We start from the raw sequence: 18,789 nt of genomic DNA, 5'->3' as shown, positions 1-18,789 counted from the left end.
ACAAATACTCCCTGACACCCTCACCACATCCCTCCTTGCTTTTCTTCTTTTCTGGTATAGTTATAATTTCCCTTGTGTATCTTAGGAATGGGGATCATCCTTTCATATCATACATGAAGTCTAAGGATGCGTTGTCACATGGTCTATTCAAATGCAGTGTAATCCTTTTGCCCTTCAGACAAAATCTTTGAAATGTCTAATGCTACTTAGGTAAAAAATGACATTCCATGTCATTTATCAATAAATAATCACTTTGCTTTTACAGATAAAAATGTGAACTATACATTTGAGTGTATAGAATAGTGTTCAATGCAAATGCCACAATTCAACAGGTTTAAACAGAGATTATGGAGCTTGGCTCCATATCTTAAATATATTTTAATGGCAATAGTTGTGTTACAGGGTTGCATGGCCAAGGTCATTTATTTAAGGAAATTCTTTTCATAGTTCTCACATTTCATGACAAGGTAGGATTATAGTCACTTGTATTGGTTATAATCAACTAGAAGTGGTTAGTTTTTCTCCACAACAGAATACAGTTAACTGAAGTTTTAAGGACAAATACTTTAAAACCTAAGTGATATTTAAATCTATAGGAGTATTCATAAACACTGGCCATCATTTTAGCTCTAGAAATGGGAAGTGAAGCTCCTAAGGAGTGTCATGGATTGAATTATGTCCCCTAAAAACTGTGTGTATCAATTCGGCTGGGCCATGATTTCCAGTATTGTGTCGTTGTCCTCTATTTTGTGATTGTAATTTTATGTTGAAGAGGATTAGGGTGGGATTGTAACACCCTTACCCAGGTCACATTCCTGATCCAGTGTAAAGGGAGTTTCCCTGGGGTGTGGTCTGCACCACCTTTTACCTCTCAAGAGATAAAAAGGAAAGGGAAGGAAGCAGAGAGTGGGGGACCCCCCTACCACCAAGAAAGCAGTGCCGGGAGCAGAGAGCATCCTATGGACCTGGGGTCCCTATTCAGAAAAGTGCCTAGTCTGGGGGAAGATTGATGAGAACGCCAACAGAGAGAGAAGGCCTTCCCCTGGAACAAAAAAAAAAACCCAAACCCACTGCCATCGAGTCGATTCCAACTCATAGCGACCCTATAGGACAGAGTAGAACTGCTCCATAGAGTTTCCAAGGAGCACCTGGTGGATTCGAACTGCCGACCTTTTGGTTAGCAGCTATAGCACTCAACCACTACGCCACCAGGGTTTCTTCCCCTGGAGCAGACGCCCTAAGTTTGGACTTTAAGCCTACTTTACTGTGAAGAAATAAATTTCTCTTTGTTAAAGTCATCCATTATTGTGTTATTTTCGTTATAGCAGCACTACATAACCAAGACAGGGAGGATCATGATAGATAATGAGTTTTTGGTTATTGGTGAATTCATTATGATTCAAATATTCAGCTTCACAACTCGCAAATTATTTCTATTTCTTTAAGTCTATTTTAAACTCTATACTAGTACTGGAAGCAAGGCAAAGATGGAATTGTCTGTTTACATACCAAGATAATCTAAAAAACATTTAAAAAAATAATAATGTTATTAGCCTAAGCCTTAGGAGTGGGGAAAAAATGCTAACTTCTGATTCTCTTTGTATAATCTAAGAATTGCTCCCAGAAACAAAATTATGTGTCTGTGGCTTCTCTTCTGGTAATGGCCATCCTTATAACACACTTACAGTAAATTACACTGGGCAGTTAGAAATTCAGCTACTAAGGACAAGGCCATGGACTCAATCTCACTCAGTAGGTTATCTGTGAATTTCCATTAGCCACTCCCTTCCATCGATGCAGATAATCAAGAGATGAGTAATGCTAAGGTGCAGATATAATTAGTTGGTTTCCTATTACTTCTTGTATTCACACTTCCATTATGTTTTATCAGATGTAAAGTCCACAGTTCCTGTGAACTGATGGCTTTAAAGTTTACTGTAAGTACATAAAAGCATAAGACTGTATCATCACTATATTTTTTCTTCAACTTTTAGGTACGATTCGATGAGATACTGCTAATATGCAGAAAATAAACAGGTAGAGATTAGAGATTGATCCAGTACATATTTTAGAGAAAAGTTGCTATTCCATGTTCTGCAAGTTGCCATATAAATATGCCAAGGCCTTTTTTTCTGTTTGTTTTTAACATATTCTGTCACTAGAATGTAGTGTGTCTCCTTGGGCTATAATATTCAGTGAAAATTGCTTTTGTGAGCCAGTTCACATACCAATTAGCCTTGGAAATGACTATAATCCTGCTGTGGCCATTCAAGAATTTTTAAATAGAGCAACTTCAAGTTTCTATTTACCATGAACCCTGAGTGTATTCTTAAGGAATCTCTAAATATATAAAATCTTAAATTTCATATGCAGAATAATCTTGTTCCATTAAGTAATTGATGTACTTATTTAGACTCTATGAGCTAAAGGATTTCTAATTGACTCACCCAAAATAAATTAGCTACTTTATACCCTGGTAGTGCAATGGTTAAGCACTCAGCTGCTAACTGAAAGGTCGGTGGGTCAAACCCACCAGAGGCTCCTCAGGGGAAAAGATCTGTTCCCATAAAGATTACAGCCTAGGAAACCCTATGAGACAGTTTTAATCAGTCCTATTGGGCTACTGTGAGTCTGAATCAACTCAAAGTCACCTAACAACAACAACATACATAATATTGAAGTCGCTGGCCGGTACAAATGGTTAATGGGCTCGGCTGCTAAACAAAAAGTTCGAGGTTCGAGTCCACCCAGAGGCACCTTGGAATAAAGTCCTGGTGATGTACTTTATAAAAATAAGTGATTGCAAAACCCTTATGGAGCATAGTTCTACCCTGACACATGTGGGGTCACTGTGAGTCACAATCGACACTGTAGCAACTGTTTTATATATATATATATATATATATATGTAATATTGCATATATATAGAGATATATATTACCTACTTTGGAATTGTATATATTACCTACTTTGTAATTGTAGAACTATTAAGATGCCTGTAAACAAATGTCTTCCTGAACAAAGAAATACCTAATCCATCTGTTGGTAAAAAAAAAATGAAAGAGCATTCTTTCAATAAAAATAGCAGGAATGCAAATCAAAACTACATCTCACCCCGACATTACTGGCACTAATCAAAATAAAATAAAATAAAAACAGAAAAAAAAACAAACATTGAGGAGGTTTCAGGGAGATTGGAACTCTTAAGCACTGCTGGTGGGAATATAAAATGGTACAACCACTATGGAAAACAATATGATGACTGTTTAAAAAGCTAGAAGTAAAAATACCGTACAATCAAGCAATCCCACTATTAGGAGTATATTCTAGAGAAATAAGATCCATCACACAAATAGACATATGCATACCCATGTTCATTATGGCATTATTCACAATAGCAAAAAGATGGAAAATGCCCATTGACAGATGAATGGATAAACAAATTATGGTACATACACACAATGGAGGAAACCCTGGTGGCATAGTGGTTAAGTGCTACAGCTGCTAGCCCAAGGTTCGGGAGTTCAAATCCGCCAGGCGCTCCTTGGAAACTCTACGGGGTAGTTCTACTCTGTCCTATAGGGTCGCTGTGGGTCGGAATTGACTCGACGGCACTGGGTTTGGTTTTTTTTTGGTACACACAATGGAATACTACCCAATGATAAAGAACAATGATGAATCCATGAAACATTTCACAACATGCATGAACCTGGAAGGTATTATGCCCAGTGAAATAAGTCAGTCACACAAAGATAAATACTGTATGAGGCTATTATTATAAAAAGCCAAGAAAAGATTTACACAGAAAAAAACAATCTTTGATGGCTACAAGGGAGAGGAGGGGTAGGGAGAGGAAATCACTAGATAGGAGACAAGTGTTAACTTTTGTGATGGGAAAGACAACACACAATATAGGGGAAATCAGTAAACTTAACCAAGGAAAAGTCATAGAAGCTTCTTAAATACATACAAACACCTTCAGGGGCTGAGTTACTGTGACTGAGGGCTGGGAATCATGGTCTCAAGGAACATCTAGGTCAATTGGCATAGTGTAGTTCATAAAGATAATGTTCTACATCCTACTTTGGTGAGTAGTGTCTAGGGTGTCAAAAGCTTTTGAGCGACCATCTAAGATACATCTATTTGTTCCATCCCGTCTGGGGCAAAGGGGAGTGAAGAAAATCAAAGACACAAGGAAAATATTAGTCAAAAGGACTAATGGACCACATGAACCACAGCCTCCACCAGCCTGAGCCTAGAAGAAGTAGATGGCATCTGGCTACGGACACCAACCTTTCTGATAGGGATCACAATAGAGGGTCCTAGACGGAGAGAAAGAAAAGTGTAGGACAAAATTCAAATTCACACACACATACACACAAAAGACCAGACTTACTGGCGTGACAGAGACTGGAGGAACCCCTGAGACTGTGGCCTGCGTACATCTTGCTAACTCAGGACTGAATCTAGTCCTGAAGTCCATCTTTCAGCCAAAGATTAGGTAGGACTATAAAACAAACAATAACACACGTGAGGAACATGCTTCTTAGTTCAACCAAGTAAACAAGAGCAAATGGGCAACAACTGCCCCAAAGCAAAGACAAGAAGGAAGGAAGGGACAGGAAAACTGGAGGAATGGTCATGGGAACCCGAGGTGGAAAGGGAAAGGGGGAGAGTGCTGACACAATGCGGGGATTGCAACCAATGTCACAAAACAATGTGTGTATAAATTTTTGAATGAGAAACTAATCTGTACTATAAACTTTCTCCAAAGCACAATAAAATTAAAAAAATAGTGGGAAATAAATATGGAATGCTATTCTTTGTAGAAAATAGGGAACACTTTTTGAAAGTTACATGCAATCCAAAAGTAAAGTTAGAAGTGGGAGAGCAATAACATGTATTACTATGCAGAAATCATGAATACAGAGGGTATGATAATAAATTCTGTATATAAAAGCAGGTTTCATGATGATTTGAAATTATCTGGTTTAGGGTCTCATAAAGTGTTGTGATCATCCTGAGATTTCTTTGCAATGATAACTTTTGAAAAAAAATAACAAAAATTAAAAATTGGAGGGGGCGACTTTAAATAGTGGTGGTAAGTTTTGCTGAAATAGTATAATGAAATTTACATTAAAGACTATACAATAATTTTAATCTCTATATTCTGTGTATTTTAAAAGAAGATAAATTTAAGTTAATGTTCAAAAATAATTATACACTTTAACTTAATATTCTTCCACAAATATGCTTTATTTAAAAAAAATATATAGTATGTTAAAAATGAGTCAGTTCCTAATTGTTAATAATTTTCCCTAAAGGAATAGCAATAGAAAAAATGTTTCCTTAAGACTGAAAAGTGAGCTGGTTTAACTACTAATAATGTCTGTTCTTTATCTAAAACTACTTCTACCATTTAAAATAACAATAATTCTGTGTTTTCCTGACGTAAAAAGAAATGTACAGCACCAGATTGTTATATTTTCAGAAAGAAAATGAGACATGAAGATACTAGGGTTATATACCAAAGGCCCTATAATTCCTCAATGGTAATGCTGAGTTTTTAACTGAATGTCAGATCATTCATGGCTGCCTCGAATGCTCTGTCGAGGAGGCTGAGGTCATTGCATGTCTCTGAGACAGCATCTAGTCTCTCAAAAAGAGTACCAGGACAGATCAGTGGGATCTGCAGTCCACCAAACCAAATACTTCACATAAGCCATTTCGTAATGAGTCATTTCGTAAATACCCTTCACATGAGTCATTTCGTAAATACCCTTCTTTACCACACAACACAGAGGAACCCTTATTTAAATATTAACTAGGCGCTTATTTTCCTTTATTGATTACATTGGATATAAACTTTCTCCAAGCTAAAATGGCAACATAATGTGATTTAGAATCAAGAGACAAACTAAACATAATACTCTTTATTGTGCATCATTGACTATTTCTATATAATGGGCATGGCACTCTGGTGGTGTAGTGGTTAAGAGCTACGGCTGCTAACCAAAAGGTCGGCGGTTCGAATCCACCAAGCGCTCCTTGGCAACCCTATGGGGCGGTTCTACTGTGTCCTTTAGGGTCACTATGAGTCAGAATCAACTCAACAGCAATGGTTCTTTTTTTTTTTTTAAATCCATCATTGGCAATTTGTATGTGATGGACATGGCACTCTTTCGGTAGTCATTAAATTTAAAAGTATCAATATTCCAGAGTGGCACTATACCAAGTTTGGAGCACCACAAGATTCTGGTGGGCTAGAAGGAGGAGAGATATAGAGGGGATAGATGTTGTTGTCAATTGCCATGAAGTTCATTCCCATTCATGGTGACCCCGTGTGTGCAGAGTAGAACTGCTCCACGGGGTTTTCAAGGCTGTGACCTTTCGGAAGCAGATCACCAGCCCTTGTCTTCAGAGGCGCCCCTGTCAGCTTTTCGGCAAAGAGTTGAGCACTTCACCGTTTGTGCCATCCCTAAAGCCAGCTACATTCCTTTATTATCCATATTACTAAACATTCGTAATGAATTATTTATTAATCATTGTAACAGTTTTCAATCAAACTTTTAAATTTCACATAATATCATATCAGTGAATTATTTTAATGTCACAAGTATTATTTCCATGATTGGTTAAACTTCACAAATAAAAAGCCAAAATTTCAGGTATGTGTTCCAAACTGGCAAATTGAATTAATTTTTACTCCCTCTCTTCCACCTACTTCACTTGAAAAATAAAAATCCTCTAAGTTTATTAACAAGCCTGAAGTAAAGTGCCATAAATTGCAGGAAAATAAGTCATTTACAATTATCAGATGTAGGCTAATGCCAAAAATTACCTTAAAGAGGTAAGAAATGTTAAATATTTGATATAAAACAGATGCCAAACAGTCTCCACTCCATCCTTTTTCAGGTCTTTATTGTATCGAGTTACTAAGAAAAGAGCCAGTAAAAATATATTTCAGAGGGGAATTTTCTGGCATTTTAGCTTATAGCATGACCATCAGACATTAGCCATCCTCCGAGTATGTGGCACTTCGCTATTATCACATTGCTGAACACTGGTGATATTTTTTATGTGCCTGTGAATACATTGTTATTGAGCCTCTACCAGTGCGTTGTAGTGCAACTCTTATCGTCTCTACCTGGACATTTTAACCTTCAGTTCTATCTATCTCTTCTATTTAAAAGAAATGTTTGGGGTATGTAAGTTGTATATTGAATATCTTAAGATAGCTATATAACATTCTAATTGTAACTTGGAATTTTATAGGAAAAAATACTAAGTTCTGGCTTAAAAGACAATAGAGAATGAGAGTAAGAGCGCTTCATTGTAAGAGAATACTCTTCAATATTTGTTTTTACACTCAATTGTTTTTTATTTGTGTATTTTTTAACACTAATCTGGAAAAAAGTCTTCATTTATTTTACTTTTCTTCCAAACTTTGGTCCTAGGTAGATGCTTTATTTTCCTGATATATCAAACAGCTTTAGAAATGACTAACTCTGTGAAGATCCTATATTCCTATCTTTGGCTTCCCTGGCTTGGAGTAAGTAGTAACCCAAGCTACTCCGTATCAGGCCCCGCTGACACCTCCTCTGCCTGAGTGGCCTTGTTAACACCAGGCTGCACGTAATCTTTTTGTCAGTCTTGCTTACAGGTTTTACAGCTAAGTGAGTACCGTTTTGCATAGGACACTGCCTGTTAGCTCTAACTGCCAAAGCAAGTAGGTTGAATGCTTAGAGTCTTTGTCTTTTGGATCTTATTTTCAAAACTTTTAGCATCAGGTCAAATGAATCTTTTGATGAAACAAATATGGTATACCTATAAACAAAAAAAATGAGATTTGGTTGACCTTGGTCCATCTCAGAAGCAACAGATTTGGTTGTGTTTGTTTGTGGGGTCCAGCTGGTTTATATCTCATTCAAATTAAATTACTTTAATCACCTATGATATTCTCCTCTGCAGGTCTTTACTCTGTCTGATTGCCTCCTGAATGTTTCATCTTGATAGGGATTGTGGCTTGAGGGAATTGCGGAAAAGATGATAGCAAAGATTTTTAAGAATCTCTGTTCTAAATCTCTCTCTTTCTTTAGGCTTTACATAAATTCTACCCAGGGTAAACTTAAATATATATTTGGTATTTACAGTAAAAGTGGCATTATCATTGTACCTCGGGTCATGGTGAAGACAAATGAAGATGTTGCTTTCTGAGAGGAAAGTCTTTATATTCACTAATTTCGGTTGAACAGTGGCCTCATATGTAAGGAGCCCGGGTGGCTCAAGGGTTAAGCATTTGGCAGCTAATAGAAAGGGTGTTTGTTTGAGCCCACAAGGAGCCTCTGTAGGAGAAAGACCTGGTGATCAGCTCCTGTAAAGATTCCAAAACAAACCAAACCCACTGTAGTGCAGTCAATTCCAACTCTTACTGACCCTATAGGACAGAGTAAAACTGTCCCATTGGGTTTCCAAGGCTGTAAATCTTTACGGATGCAGACAGCTATATCTTCCTCCCGCAGAGTGGCTGGTGGGTTCGCACCACCAAGCTTTTGGTCAGCAGCCGAGCGCGCTTAACCACTGCACCACGGGGCTCCCTTTGTAAAGATTATAGCCTAGAAAATCCTCTGAGGCAATTCTCCCCTGCCACATGAGGTTACTATGAGTCAATATCTACTTGATGGCACCTAACAACAACTGAGCTATGTAAGTTGTAGATGAGTGTTAGCCAAATGTTTTCTGATTTGCCAAGTGATGAAGGATAGTTAAGTGGAAGAACAGTGCCGCATCAGACCTAAACTTATTCCTTGCAAGTATTCCAAGTAAAATTGTGGCTAAAGAGTGTTAGAAAAATTGAATGTCCTCTCAATGGTCTGTAGTATCCAGCACAAAATTAGGAAACACGTACAGCAATACCAGGTCACTTTCCGTGTTTCTGTTATAAATGTATCATCAGAGACTAATCAGAGTTTAATGGTCAATTTCTATTTATTAGTAGTAGTAATAGTTTTTACTGACGTGCTGGAGACAATTAGGTGAGTTTGTGGTAATTTTTTTGGAGCATCCTTATACAATCTATGGAAACCCTGGTGGCATAGTGGTTAAGAGCTACGGCTGCTAACCGAAAGGTCAGTAGTTCAAATCCCCCAGGAGCTTCTTGGAAACCCTATGGGGCAGTTCTACTCTGTCCTATAAGGGTCGCTAAAATTCGGAATCGACTTGATGGCAGTGTTTTTTTTAGTTTTATACAATCTATATTGCAAGATTTAAATCTTTGCTATTAGCTGTAAAGTTGTGCCAGTATAAACTTGACTTTATCTTGAGGCAGTACAAATTAGATTTGTTAACTTAGTATGTTTTATGAAAAAATTGTATTTATTACTCACAATAGTCTTAATATCATGCTATGTTCTTTGATAGGAAATAAACCTAACATAATCAAATATTTCAAACACTTATGTCAGGCTGATTTTGTTAATGCTGTAAAGATGTAATATAGTGGCCATATTTAGGGCTAATATTAAAAATCTTCAAGATGTTTCATCTGAAACAGAGTAAAGGTTTTTGTTTTTAAAGCCTTGGCTGACATTTGTATGCAACTTCTCAATTAATCTTTTTCTTTCCTATTACAAGTCAAGGTATTAATAATTACCTTTGCACACCTCACTCAGCTGGGATATAGCTCCCTGAGCTGAGTTCATTCTGGGACCTCTCCTGAGTGATTGCCTCTCACCTTCTATTTTATGGCAGTTTTTGAGATTGCCATGAATTCTCTTGATATTGGTTCCAAGAAGGACCAGTAGCAGAGCTTTTTCAATGGAGACACCTCTTTGAAATTTATAATGAATAATTTACTCCCCTTGATGATTCGCCAAAGCATTAGTACGGCAGAAATCAGCGGCTGATGAAAGGATTATTTATTTAGTTATCTGGTCTTGTTGTTGTTAATATATTTTTCATCAAATAAATTGATCCACACACTAGAATATGTATGTGGCAATAATGGGAATTTATGGTGCACATTAGGACAGACTGCATTTTTCCTTTCACGTTTTAAAGTTATTTGTAATGAGCTATTAGCGATAGTCTGCAAATATGAAATGTAATCTGCATGAACTTCTAACAGTTCTCTCTATAGTTCTCACATATTTCTAAATGTCACTTAAGAAAGTGTATGTTCCATATTTATTAACTGTATTTCCCTTCCTTGTATATTCTCAATATCATCTTATTTTAGCTTAATAATAAGCAGAAGATGCAGAAAACAAGTCATCCCGTGTGTAAATCAGTACAGTGAAGTGCAGCAGGCACACAAACACGCACAGACATACCTAAAAGACCACCTTTGTTTAAAAAGGTGCGGTTTTATGGAGTTGCACCTGCAATTCATGTTCCTTCCTCTTCTTGATGAAGTTACGATTTTTCCCTTTGTTATTGTCACCAGTCAAATGAATTGTTGGTTTATGCACAGGATTAACAGATTATAGAAATGAATTTTTATTAAGGACACAGTTCATGCAGCAATGTATTTACTTCAAAACTGTTTATAAATAACCAGATTTTTCATATAATTTCAGGACATAGGATATCACGTTAAGCAGCGCATTACTCCCATTGACATTAAAGCTTAAAACTGAATCTGTGTGAGTACTTTAAATCTCTATTCAACAGAGTTCAAAAAGCTTATGATTATCAGATTTGTTAAGGTGTAATCATGGAATATATCATGCATGCTTCTTAAATTCCAATTCTTTACTTCCAATTAACCATATTCCTTATCATAATGACAATAAATTTGGTGCAAATAGATTTACACTACTGTTAGGTAAACTAAATAAAGTCTTATACCAAGTTAAGGGTTTCAAGATGGAACTTTTTAACTTCCAGAAGCAGCCTGCAGTGTTCTGGCTATTGCCACCATGACCCTGAGTTCCTTTCTCCAGAGCCGTGATTACCATTCTAGCAGTTCTTCCTTCTGTTCCCTATTCAGATTTTAGTGATATTAACAGAAGTAACCTGCCCCTTAATTCCAGGGCACTGTTTACAACATCACACTCCAGGCTACATAGGTTGTATACTTAATTTTGTAAGAATAACAATATAATACCTTAATTCAGATTTAGAATTTTACATGTATTTAGCTTGGTGTAAAAAAGACACCGTAGACTGAGAATAAGAAGTTTCACTGTGAGAGGTTACAATAGGGGGAAGCATCAAGCAGACATCTCAGAGTTAAATTCTCTTATTAAATTAAGAATAATCCCATGTCATGAGGTTGGCAACCAGTGTCACAAAACAATATGTATATAAATTGTTTAATGAGAAACTAATTTGTTCTGTAAACCTTCATCTAAAGCTCAATAAAAAAATTTTTTTTAAAAAGAATAATCTGTAAGTTCACATGTGGTTGTGTAATTGTAGAGTGTTACAAAATGATGTTATATAAATTTGATGAGCAAGCCTAAACATTTAAGAATTTCACATTTCTAGTTGTCATTTTATGCCATTAAGTTGATTCCAACTCATAGCAACCCTATAGGATAGAGTAGAACTGCCCCATAGGGTTCCCAGGGAGCGGCTGGCAAATTCAAACTGCCAGCCTTTTGGTTAGCTGCCTGAGCTCTTAACCACTTCTCCACCAGGGCATCTAGCATTTCTAGACATTATATAAACATACCTAATGAGCCTTTCTTTTTCTGATACATAGGTAATACAAAATTAAATAAAATATGATTGAAAAGCATACTGTTGTTTTGTCCCTATTTCTCTCTAAATCCTTGTTCTCTGTTAAGATGTGTACCTCTTGTACTCTCATATTAAGGCCAGAACATATACTTGTTTTGCATGTCTACTCTTGTGTCTTTCTGTATTGCTTGAGCAGTCATTGCTATACTTGAAGGGTTGTACCGTTACAGCATTGCCAGAAGAAAAAGGAGGGGATGTTTACCCTATATGCATTTCTATCCTATATGGACTATTAGGATATTATAGCTAAAAGGGCCAATGGTTCATCTAATTCAACTTCTTAATAGTCGAGAAAAGAATAAAGAATTTAAGTGACTTTGCTAGTATTTCTGTATTATTCATTAATTCACAAGGGGCATTGATGACCTGGCAGTTCTTTAGTCTTGAGCCATGGCTCTTATGTGTCCATTTTGGCAACTCTATTTTAATTTTAATTCCATATATCTATCAAATAAGGAAGGAGCCCTGGAGGCACAACAGCACTTGGCTGTTAACCGAAAGGTCTGCAGTTCAAATGGAAGAGAGTCCTGGCAATCTGCTCCAGTAAAGATTACAGCTTAGGAAACCCTATGAAGCAATTCTACTGTGTCACGTGGGGTCACTATGGGTCGAAACCAACTGAACAGCACTTGACAACAACAATAAATAAGGAAATAACTCAGCTTTTCCGAATGTTACTAATCCCATTTACCTCTGAGAAGGTTTGGAAAACGAGATAGGTTTTATGATCACTTTTTAAATTATCATATGTATCGCTTGATTACTTATGGTTTGTCAGGACAAGCTTAAGGTCACAATCAAATCTATAAGGTGGCTTTATTTTTAGGTTGAGGTTTTAGAAAAGAAACATTCAAGGGTCTTCAGTGATTATCACCTACCACATAAAAAGTGTTAAAGTGAATTGTGAAATCCCAGACTGTTGATTTATTGCTTATATCCTATTTTTAGCACTTCAGCCCACAAAAGACCTATTTTTAAAAGGTATATAGGGCACTCAGTTGCCAGAGAATGACACCATCCTTGGTAATGTAGAGGGTCAGCACAAAAGACGGAGAACCTCAGTGAGATGGATTGACACAGTGGCTACAACAATGAGCTCAAATTTAGCAACATTTACGAAGATAGCATAGGACCTAGCAACATTTCGTTCTGTTATACGTAAAGTCACTGTGAGTCTGAGCCGACCCAGCGGTACCTAACAACAACAACAACAGGGCATTCCAGATTTGGTTCCTAATGTTTTAAGGAATAAGATTAATGGTTACCAAGTCTTTATCCTTTATAATCATTTTCTTTTATTTAGACTACACATTCAAACAAAGTGAGTTGCTCTATAAAGAGTACTAAAACCTGAGGGTTTCCCTGAATTTTCGGTTGTCTCTTTACTGTAAATCAAATAAATATGATGTCTTAACAATTAAAAATAAGTAGTCTGTTATGTCATCCTGACCTTTACAATACCAAGAAAAAGGGGTGAGACACTATTTTAAGTCTGAATATTAGACAATGAAATACATAAAGCACAGAATAGATGCTTCAATTGACCAAATGAAAACACTAAGTCCGTAACATAACATATCCTGTAAGAGGTATTCACAGCACTTGTAAATTGATACTTAAAGCTATAGAAATGAGTACAGAGATTAGAATTTTGTTGAAAAATCATGGTTCTAGAAAAGTACTATGAAGTACAGTAATCAACTGTATAGTTATTAAGTAACACATAGTATTTTGTTACTGATACCATCAAAGGAGAAATAACTGTTCGTATAACTTTTTACCATAACTTGTATAGTTTTAATGGCTGTGCCGGGTGTTGGGTAAAGATCTAAAAACCTTGTGGTATTGCGCCCTCCAAAAACTGGGCCTTTTCTCCTTCCCAACTTTATTCCCTGCTATTTCACAAACAAAACCTTGAGTTGTGATTGATAAATCTGCTTTCTGTTCCCAGACATACCACATTCCATTCTTTTTCCTATCCCTTTTTCTGTGTTTTTTCTCTCTGAAGCCTCCTCTCCTTTTCTGCCTTTACAATTTTACTAGTTATACAAGGCCCAACTCAATTGCTATCCTACATAAGTACTTTTGCACTAACGTAGCCCACGTTGATTAGTCCCTCTTTTGATCTTGTACGTCTATGCTTATCCAATCTACACGTTTAGAATTATTCTTATATAACCCATAATGCTCAATTCCACTCAACACCTATTCTTTGAGCAGGCACTATGTGTAACACATAATGCTAAGCAAAATTTTCAGTAAAATGATGAGAAATCATCTACATTTGAGAAGTTTACATCATGGAGAAGAGAAATATACAATATTTAAGACTCAAAATCAATGGAAAATGTAAAAATTCAATGTACTAGTAATTTAGAGTGGCTAGACAGAAGTGTTATTTGAAAAACAGAATTTTATTGAACTAAAAGTGTGGAGAGCATTTCAGATATAGGGAACAGAATAAGCCAAGTTACAGAAAAGAGAAAAGAAAGGGAGAGCATAGTTTTATTTTATCTGAAGAAATGGTGGAGGACATTATGGGGAAAGAGTGGCATATGTAGTATTTAAAAACATGGATCTATGCCAAAATTCTGAGTGCTTTTTTGAAAGACCTTAAATATTCTGAAAGATACTGAGCAAAGGAGTGGATGTAACATGACTCAGCCATCTTGTTTAAAAATATCCTTGGGAGCAAGATGAAGTGATTGGAATGAAAAAGTCTATGAAGCCTTTGCGTCCAGTTTAGAGGATATTGTCCCAAAAGTAATAGGGGTAATCTTAACTAGGGGGAAAAAAAAAAAACAGGGTAAAGGAAATAAGAAGACAGATTTAAGGACAAACACAAACTTTTGATTTTAAAAGGTATGTTGACAATTAGGCAGAAAAATGGAGGTCTCTGGAATTTTGAGCCTGGATATCTGTATTTGGCTTTTGTGAACCGAGTGACATTTAGAACACAGAAAGAACAGCAGATTTGATGATTAGGAGGTTGGAAGTGATAATATGTTTGTTTTGAGAAGTATACTTGTATTACCAGCAGAATATCCATGTAGACATGTTTGGCAGGGAGTTAACAATGAGCTGGAGATGATGCATTTTTGGAATTCATACCATATGCAGGAGACTAGAGTCCCATAATGAAGACAGCATAGAGAAGTTGAAGATAAGACTTTGGATAAGGGAGAAAGAGTGTAAATGTTTAAGACAATAGGGAATCAGGAGCTAGCAGTTAAAGGACAACAAGAGAGTTTTAAAAAGCTAACAGTTGCCAGCATTATCACAAACCAAAGGGTAGTTACATGACTGTGAATGAGACTTGAAGAAAGTTGTAAGATTGGCAAGAATGTTTTTGATAGAATATACTCCTTTATGGCTGTGTTTTGAATGATACCTGAGGAGGGGATATGTAGAGATGACAAATGGTGCACACTAGTCCTTTGGGAAAAAATACTAATAAAGGGGAAGATAACAGCATGGTGTCTTGATAGGGGAGCAGAATTGAGGAAAGGTCTTTTGGGAGACAGTGCAGAGGAAAAGATGAAAAATGCAAGTAAACCTTTGCCATCGAGTCTATTCCGACTCATAGCAACCCTGTATGACAGAGTAGAACTGCCCCCTAGAGTTTCCAAGGAGCGCCTGGTGGATTCACACTCAGACCTTTTGGTTAGCAGCCATAGCTCTGAACCACTGTGCCACCAGGGTTTCCAAAAATGCAAGAGGAAAAAGAATAGAGAGTTGAAACAACGTCTGAAAGATGACGGGAGGTGATGGCATCAAGGACCCAGATGAAGGGAGTTCATCTTGAAAAGAAATAGAAATGCACTTTCAACTGAATTGGTGAGAAATTTGAAGATGAATAAACTCATAGCTAAGTTATTACCTCTCATATTATTTGTGAAGTCCATCTTACCTTGTGACTACCATTGAGTCCCTTTCTCCCAGTGTCCTCCCATCCAATTTGAACTTTCTTTTACCTGCTAGGGATTTCTGCTTCTAGGACAAACCATGTGAAAGAAGGAAAGGGTAAGTATATATATGGTTGTTAAAATTGTCTAGATACGTCAGCTTTACTCTCATCATATTATACTTTATGATATTATTAGTTAAAGAGTAACTACTTATTAGAATTAAAACTGAGCAACTGTTTTCTCATAAGACTCTAATAACAGTCACAATGAGATTGTTCTTTCCTTCTCCTCAGAACTTTAAGATGAATTAATCTAAATCTGACGAACATTAATTATTTTATGAAGTATTTGGATACATTAAGATTTTAAACTATTTAGGTAATTGGTTAATTTTTAGTAATTAGTAAAACTAAAGTTTTTGCTTTTTAGAGAAACCTTTTAGTGAAAATGGCACAATGTAAAAGGAAAGAAATTTATGTGGAAATATTATGAAAGTCTCCTTTTCACTGTATTGTCAGTTTTAAATTTTAAGAACAAACCAATAAACCAACCACTGAAATTGCCTAAATGAAAATAATTCATGTATTTAACCCCATTCAGTCTGCATTTAATACTATAAAGCATGAATACAGGTATATAACTGGGTAACATATCCTTAAACAAAACACATCCTCTTCTTTTCGTTCATAGAACCAAAGGAAAAGGGAAATTTTTTTAATTAACTAATTAATTAAATTACACAAATTAGGGATCTTGTTGGAGTCTACAGTTGGAGAACTTTAGTTGTCGCTTTACCTTCACTACGCATTGGTCACCTGTGAGCTTCACACCTATGTTTCAAACCATGACCTCCCCCAGTGTTCTTGTGTTGTGTCTAGGTGATTGTCTAAAAGCTGATCCATGGACCTTCTCCCCTGTAAACCTGTACTTACTCACCTTCCCCAGGGAATGACCTCATAAACTTATTTACTCTATACGATGAGCAATAATACTATATTTATCCTTCTCAGGAAAATAATTGCTTGTTCACAGCAAATAATATTTCTGCTTCACAAAGTAGATCTTAAAAATAGTAGAATTTCAGGAACTGGTGGTTGATGATTGAAAACTATATCGTCTCCAAATGTTTCTGTGAATCCTAAGTGAAAATAATTCATTTTAACATGCTGGCCGAATTCCTTTCCTGTTTTTTAGTTTCCAGTCACCTGCTATGCAAATCTGTTACAGCTCTCCAAACTGAATTACGTCTTTTTTTTTTTTTTGCTTTGCCTTTTACTGATGCTTTGATGAAATTATCCAGTATTTTCCTGTATACTAATTAATATATCAGGTTTTTTTTTTTTTTTTATGAGGCAAAGTCACAGTGGGGTACTTTGGCCAAAGTCTTCCTTAAATTCTTTATCTCAGTGATGACTACAACACTCCTTTGGTGTCCTTTTAAAGTATTTTTACATTTTCTAAGTATGCCATCATACAGGTGGCGTGGTATATAAAAAAAATTGGAAAACTTTCAAAGTCTGTTAACATTACTATGTGAATGATAGAAGTAGAAAGAGAAAGGAATTAATATTTATTGAAAAACTAGTATGTGTCATTCACTAATGTTAGACATTTACGTATTTTATATATGTATGCAGTCCTTTGAGGTATAGGAGTTCTTTGAGGTAATTTGTATTATACCCATTTATACCTGTTTTTTTTTTTTCTGTTGAGGACTCTGAGCATAACCAAGAGGTAACATAACTTGTCTAGGGTTACATTTTTTTTAATATTTTATTGTGTTTTTGGTGAAAATTTGCACAGGAAATTAGGTTCTCATTTAACAATTTCTATACATATTGTTTGGAAATCCTGATGGCATAGTGGTTAAGAGCTACAGCTGCTAACCAAAAGGTCGGCAGTTTGAATCCACTAGGTGCTTCCTGGAAACCCTATGGGGCAGTTCTGCTCTGTCCTTTAGGGTCGCTATGAGTCGGAATCAACTCAACAGCAATTTTTTATATATATAGACATGTTGTTCAGTGACATTGGTTACATTCTTCACAATATATCAGCATTCTTGTTATTTCCATTTTGGTTGTTCTGTTATCATTAATCTAGCTTCCCTGTCTCCCCTTGCCTTCTCATCTTGGGTCTCAGGTAAACGTTGTCCTTTTGGTTTCATCTAAATGATTATTTTGAGGAACACAGTACTCACTGTGATATTATTTATTTTATGGCCCAATCTGTCATTTGGCTGAAAGGTGACCTCGGGGAGTAGTTTGAGTTCCAAGCTTAAAGAATATCTCAGGGCGAGAGTCTCAGGGGTTCATCTAGTCTACCAGTGCAGTATATCTGGCATTTTTTAGGAATTTGAGTTTTGTTCTGTATCTTTCTCTCATTCTGTCTGGGACCGTCTATTGAGTCCCTAGTCTGAACAGTCCGTAGCTGTAGCTGGGCACCTTCTAGTTCTTCTGGTCTCAAGGTAGGTGACGTTGTCGTTCATGTAGACTTTTGGTTCTATATAGACTAGTTGGTTCTTTAAGTCTTTGGTTTCCTTCTTTCTTTTTAGCTCTGGGTGTGTAGAGACCGATAGTTGTATCTTAGATGGCTGCTTACAAAGCTTTTAAGACCCCAGACACTACTCACCAAACTAGGGTGCAGAATATTGTCTTTATTGACTATATTATGCCAGTTGACTGAGTTGTCCCATGAGATTATGGTCATAAGCCCTCAATAAGGTTACATTTTAGTAAATGATTGAACTAAGATAGGAACTAAGATTCTGGAACCTGTCTGATCTCTCTTTTACATCCCATGACCTGTTGCTTTTTTTTTTTTTCCACATTATAACAATGCTTGAATACTTAAAAGCTCTTAGCTACCTTGAACGCCTTGACTTCACTCCTCTACACCTTCTCTAAACCAGGGATTTTTCAGCTCCACCCACTTTAGACAAGAACACAAAAATGATTTGGCAATCTCCAAGCATTGCTCTAACACATGCTTCGTAAGTTTGATTTTTTTTTATTCTGCCCATGACTTCCTATATTTCCCTTGTTAAATAGTTCAAACATTTCCTTATCTTTCTTGAACAAATGCTTTGATTAAATCTATTCTGATTGAATCTTCTCTTTTCTTTGACAGATTAAACACA

At 36.3% G+C, this 18,789-nt stretch overlaps 1 protein-coding gene across 1 annotated transcript in view; it reads left to right on the top strand.

The window, feature by feature from the left end:
• The window catches only part of FOXP2 (forkhead box P2), a 643,684-nt gene that overhangs the window by 506,533 nt on the left and 118,362 nt on the right, over nucleotides 1-18,789 (top strand). Inside the window, exon 6 of the mRNA XM_023544567.1 lies at nucleotides 1,613-1,686. Coding sequence (XP_023400335.1) covers nucleotides 1,613-1,686 — 74 coding nt within the window. The remainder of the gene's footprint in view (nucleotides 1-1,612; nucleotides 1,687-18,789) is intronic.

This window comes from Loxodonta africana, chromosome 8 (assembly GCF_030014295.1).
Source record: "Loxodonta africana isolate mLoxAfr1 chromosome 8, mLoxAfr1.hap2, whole genome shotgun sequence".
NCBI lineage: Eukaryota > Metazoa > Chordata > Mammalia > Proboscidea > Elephantidae > Loxodonta > Loxodonta africana.
This window is presented reverse-complemented; position numbering and strand designations above follow the sequence as displayed.